At 49.8% G+C, this 6,000-nt stretch overlaps 1 protein-coding gene across 1 annotated transcript in view; it reads right to left on the reverse strand.

Moving 5' to 3' along the window:
* UNC93A (unc-93 homolog A) overlaps window positions 1-3,831 on the reverse strand; it is a 28,093-nt gene extending 24,262 nt beyond the window's left edge. Inside the window, exon 1 of the mRNA XM_030852832.2 lies at window positions 3,745-3,831. Within this exon, the coding sequence (XP_030708692.2) occupies window positions 3,745-3,831 (87 nt within the window). The remainder of the gene's footprint in view (window positions 1-3,744) is intronic.
* Between the last annotated feature and the right edge of the window lie 2,169 nt (window positions 3,832-6,000).

Genomic DNA, 6,000 nt, shown 5'->3' on the forward strand with positions numbered 1-6,000 from the left:
CCAGACCTTCCTTCACAAGGGTCCGTCCGTGTGTTTCCTTCGCTTCGGCATCCAGCTCAGCCCGACCCTGTGGTCACTGTGCAGGGGGTCCCCGCTGTGCCCCACACAACTGACCAGACACCAGAGAAGAAAACTTCGCACACAGGGTCTCTTCCCTTGCAGACGCCAGAGCCCCAAACTCAGCAAACCAGCACCTTAGAGCGTCGGCAAAGTGCAAACACCGGAATGCGAGCTGTCATGCTCCTCCTTTATGGCTGAGACAGGCGTTACTACCTCCACGGGGGAAAGAAACGCGCGGCGTAGGATCATACACTCAGCTAATTAGTCCAGATGACCCCAAAGCCAGGACTGTAACGCCTGGACTATTACCATTCCTTCCTGCCTGGTCCCCCAGCAAGACGACAGAAGATCCCACCCATCAGTGGGGGGCCTCTCTGAAGCCCTCCCCGCCCATCCCTTTCCTGTTCTCCTGGAGACTCCAAACCCCATAGGCTGTGTTCTCACCCCAGGATTTCCTCTCCCTTTCCTCAACACACTCTGACTGCCTTCATCCTCTTTCCAGATGGTGCCCTTCCTTCAAGTGCATGCCAAGGGTCTCCAAGGGTCTTGAGCGCACGGAACGTTCTGCTTTTTCTGAATCTCTCCCAGTGCCTTGCCCCAAACAGGTGCTTAGCCATGTTTGCTGATTAATTGAAACAGAACAAGAACATCTGGTCCCATGAAAATTCTAAAGTCTGGTTGGAAGACAAAAGTTGAACAGTCTGCCTGAAGTGGGGTTATCTGGAAATCTCTGCTCCTAACTCCAGTTGCTAGGAGTGTGGAATGTGGGGACTGCTTCGCCGGGGCCCTCTGTTTTCTTAATACTCACGTATTAAGGTCTCACGTATTAGTGACCTTGCCTCTTTGTGTGCTAATGAGAGGCTGGCAGCACTGCTCTGTTCTGGAATTTCCTTTCCACCCACAGCCCTGCTGCCAGTCGGCGGCGAGGTACATTTGTTACTTATGATGGAGTTCCGCTGCCCACCGCTGGAAAGGAAGGCGGGTTTCAAGCTCCAAAGTGGGAACCAAATTTCGAAACCAAATGTCTTTTTTTTTTAAGTGAATGACCATGTTCGAATCCCTGTCTCTCCATGTGTTAGGAGAGCCAGCCTGCAAAATCCACGCCCGAGGAGAAGCCCACGGGAGTGACCTGTATGTAAGCAACGAGGACGGTCACTCAGCTCACTCGGCAAGTCGATCGACGGATCGGCCGTAAGCACTGACCAGCAGAGGCTTACGTGTGGCTCCTGGGATACGAAAGGGAAAGATATCAGCCACCAGCCACCACCCAGGAGCGGGCGATGGACAGGACTGCCAGGGCCAGGGATGCCTCCAACAGGCCACTTGCAGTGGGACAGTGAGTCCTGCAGGGGGAAGCTCAGGGGCCGAGCTCCTGGGGGGGCACGAAGTCCAGTCCAGAGGCGTCAGAAGACTTTCTGGAAGGAGTCAAGGCCTCGCGAGACCTGCAGGGTGCGGAGGTGACCGGGGAAAGGTCGGGAGGTGTGGGTGAGGAGGGACGTTTAGGGGATGTGTTTGCAGAGGCCCCGTCCTGAGAGGAAAGGCCCCAAGGAGGTCTTTGGGGTCTTTGGCCGCAGCTGTTGAGCTCTTCCGGTGAGGTGAGGCTGGACAGCCGGCCAGACTAGACCAACAGGAGCCCCAGACGCCATACTGGGGAATGGACTGGATCCACTGGATCCAGTGCTGAGCGCTGTCTGAGGCAGGGGATACAGCGATGGACGGGGCGGCGAGGGCCTGGCCCCATGGAGCTCACAGGCACCGTGTGGTGTGTGCCAGCGGACCTGGCGTGCACACAGGGGCGCCTCACCCAGACTTGGGACCCAGGGCACAGGGCAGGGGGAGAAGGAAGTGTGACGTGTACACTGAGATCTGAATAATAAATAAGAGATCGTCTGCTGTGGGGAAGGCGGTGTAGATGCGTGTCTGCGTCCTGGGCAAGTGCACGACCGAATCCAGACCGGGACTGGCACTCTGGGGATGCCTACGACCACCTTTGCTGCCTCACGGGGGCCTGAGAAAGAAGCCAAGCAGATGAAAGCAGAAGGAAGTGATGGAGGCCGCAGGCCCCTTCAACGCGGCTGGGATCCAGCCATCCCTAGGGCCACATCCATCCCTGTCCTTACCTGCTGTTTCCAAAGCCAGTCCTGACCGACAGAGTTAAACCATGTTTACATGTCCTGGAGCAGCGGGCAAGGAAATAGGGCCAGATAAGGGCGGGGACGGAGCAGCGGTGAGTGGCGGGTGGGATAGTTCCATGGCTGGGCGGGAGGGCTGGGAGGAAGAGGCCACACCAGTGACAGCAGTGCCCAGCCCAGGAGCCCTGCGGAAGGCGTGGATTCCAGCGTGGCTCCCCCTCAGCTGCGCTGCTCTCTCCACACAGACGCCACTCCGAGAGTTCCTGACTGAGGCTTCCACGTGTGTGTGGCCTCAGCGTCCCACAGCCATAGCCCGAGAGAAGGGACTCCTGGCAGCTCCTAGGGTCCCCCCACTCCCTCCCCTGGCTTCCAAGGGGGCCAGTTTGCCGTCATTCAGCTGCAGCTGTCAGATCACAACTGCTTCCTGAGAATTCGGATCCCATCAGTCACGCCCGAACCCAGGGAAGCTGCCCCACCTGCTGACAGCAGGACCTCCTCCGGTGGGGCAAGCTTCTGTAGGGACAGTGTCACTGATGGGTCCATGGTCTCGCTACGTTCTCCTTCCAGAAAGCACACACTGCATTCAGCGTGAGCTCAAGGCCGCATGACACAACGGGTGTTTCACACACATTAGCATTTTACAACATCACAACGTTCTGAGCAATGTCTACAAAGTCATGGAGTATCCTGGCAAGAAAGAGGGCTGTGCTTCCCCTTCAACTTGATTCTGGGAATCACCATGGGCTATAATTTCATTCTCTGTGACCCTAGTCAGAAAAAAGACTGAATAGGGGTTCATGGAGGAAAACATGCACTTGGAATTCAGGGCTGAATCTGAGCTACCTCGCCAACCTACAAGTCCAAAGGGTTTGTACTGTAAAAATGAAGACAGAAAATTTGAATCTCTCCTCTCTTGTCCTGCACCTCCGATTCTGAGCCCCCTGCACATGCTTTTCTTGTTCAGCTCTGTGCACACAGTAGGCGCCTACTTCTTGTCGCTGACTGACAGACCTTCCAGGACCACACTAACTCGTCATCAGAAACCTTGCAGATGCTCCACTGTGCGGCAGCCCCCAGGCCACAGAGCACGAAGCTGGCGAAGAAAGCACAAGGGCGTGATGACAGGCTGCTTCCTGACCAGCCCTGGGGCTTCCTTGCGGTTTCATTCACAGTTAAAGATCAGACTTAAAATGGAACTACCCGGGGGAAGATCTAGCAGGAATCTACGTGGTATCAGGACCTCTGATGAATTCTCATTCCTGCCCCTGGCCACAAATTCACAGTGATTCGTCTTGTGTCTCCTTTTACCCACGCAAAGGCAAAGTGGATTTTATCACTAACCCAAGACCAGCTCTCCTTGTCTGAGGGTCAAACACCCGCAGTTGTACCATCCTGCTGAGCTGGGAGTTGGGGCTGCACATAAAAACCTCTGTTTGTTTTAGAGGATTTTGGAGGGTGAAGCCCCACGTTCCTCGCTGTCTGTGCCACGGGAATTCTTGGAGTCCCAGCGACATTCAGAAGGTAAGATCACATGACGACTGTATACACCTACCTGCAGACTCTGCAGACCTCCGTAGGCAATAAAAAGCAGTAGAAATCCAAAGGAAAGCACCAGAACGTTCTTCAGGCTGCTTTCCATCGCGCTGCCTAAAAGCTTCAAGCACCAGGAGATTTGTAGTTCCCTAAAAGAAACCAATCAGGGCCCAGGAAAAGCAGTCAGTACCCAGAAGTCACATTCGGTCTTGGAGTCTGAGTTAGACGTGTATCAGTCACTAAGGCTGCTGAGCGTTAATGAACTTGACAGTCACTGAAGCACCCGGGGCTGTTACTCATTCACCTTTTCTGGAACCCACAGTAATCACTTTCTAACTGGGCAAAAATTAGGACTCTTATCAGCTCATATGGACTGGAACATTTTTCTACTAATTTCTGATAGATATGGTCCTTATAGGAAAGTGGTGATTTTCATATTATATATATTATATAATCGCATATATTATATAATTATATATATTACATAGTATTACATGTATATACACACACACACATACATACATATAAATGGTACCATCCTCATTAAGAGAAATTATCAGTGGTGCAGAACTTGGAATGTACTTCAGTCTTAAAGAACAAAGTATAAATGTCAGCTTCAAGATCTATAGTTCATCTTCTGAAAAAGAGTTAACATGATTAGAAGATCCAAGGGCCAAAGTATTAGTACGTCCAAGACTATGATTTTACAACACTGCAATAATTAAAAAAATTATATAACACTTTATAATTTGCAAAGCACTTTTACATGCTGTCCTCCGACAGTGCTGTGATACTTATCATTAGAATTTAGACCCATTATCAGACAGGAAACAGCTTCAGAAGACTTCGGAGGTTTCGGATTGCAGGTTTAGAGCGGTGCTGTCCAAGAGAACTTTCTGCACTACGCAATACAGTAGCCACTAGTTACACGTGGCTTTTGAGCGCTTGAAACGTGGCTAATGCAACTGACGAACTGAATGCGTAATTGCACTTAATTTTAATTGATTAAAATTTAAATTTAAATAGCTACCTGTGGCCAGTGGCTATCGTATTGGACAGGACCAGTCTAGAGTTTAAACATACCCCACATCTCACAGCCAATAAGCAAGCGAAATCATTTGTCTTTCCAATTGTTAGTTCAGTTGCTTTATTCCATTGTTGGTAAAATTTGGAGTTTGGGGATTGTTTCCAAAGTTCTGTGAAATCAGTTATTTTCATCTAGTGGGGATCAATAAGGCAAACCTTACAGTGTAGGTAAATGTCACACGGGGTGGTGACGCAGCTCAGGGAAGCAAACCTTTTACCATTTGAATAGCACGATACAGTTCTTACCCTTGCAGCTTAACTTATTCCTATGAGACATTTTGGGGAAAATAAGAGTTTTGGGGATTGACTAAACATGTATTTTCACACTTAACAAAGACATGGGAGCAGCACAGTCTAGGAAAAGGGATGATAACCCCGGACACGAATGAGATCTGGAAGTTCTAACCCTAATCCTGTAACATCTTAGCTGGACCATCTCAGGTGGATCGCGTGACTTTCCAAACCTCAGTCTCCTCTTGAAAAAGGAGGGTTGCAAAATTTCAAGAAGCTAACCTTTGGGAAAGCCCTTGGAAGAGCTCTGGCACATAGAAATCACCAGTGAATGTAAATCAGCTAAGATGACGTTAACTCTCAGTGAAATTATCAGTGGGGGCAATATTTAAAGAAATGTCATATTAGCATAGCATATGCACTTTTCTCACCAGTCTTGTTATCAGTTATCTGAGTTCCTTTTTGTTTTTCAGCGGCACTCCAGCTTACTTCAATTTTGACCTGTCTTTACCTACAGATGACTTACATTTTGATATCAGAAGACCTTCCTGAGGTTTTCTTCTGCTACTCACTGTTCAAAGTTACCAGACGATCTTCTGGATTTTCTAACTGGTTCCAGTGTGCAGCTCCCAGTAGCCACTGATCCAGCCCTTTCCACAGTCAACCAGTATCTCCTGAGGAGCTCTGAGCTTGTGCAAAGGAACGTCGGAGGTCTGCATCCGGTCTCTTCCACCCCTGTCCCGTCCCTCTAACTGTCCTTCTTCTAATCAGGAATCAATCACTAAAATAATTGCTTTAGTCATGTTTGGTTTTTCAGTCTCCCTCTCTGTTTTTCCCCTTTATTTTAAGAGGGATATTTTAGATGAACAAGTGGTTTTCAGTTGACCTCGCTCTCTAGCAAGACAAAATGTTTCTTTTCTCCCCTCCAGTTTTATTGAGAGATAATTGACATACACCA

The sequence above is a fragment of the Globicephala melas genome, chromosome 14 (assembly GCF_963455315.2).
Source record: "Globicephala melas chromosome 14, mGloMel1.2, whole genome shotgun sequence".
NCBI lineage: Eukaryota > Metazoa > Chordata > Mammalia > Artiodactyla > Delphinidae > Globicephala > Globicephala melas.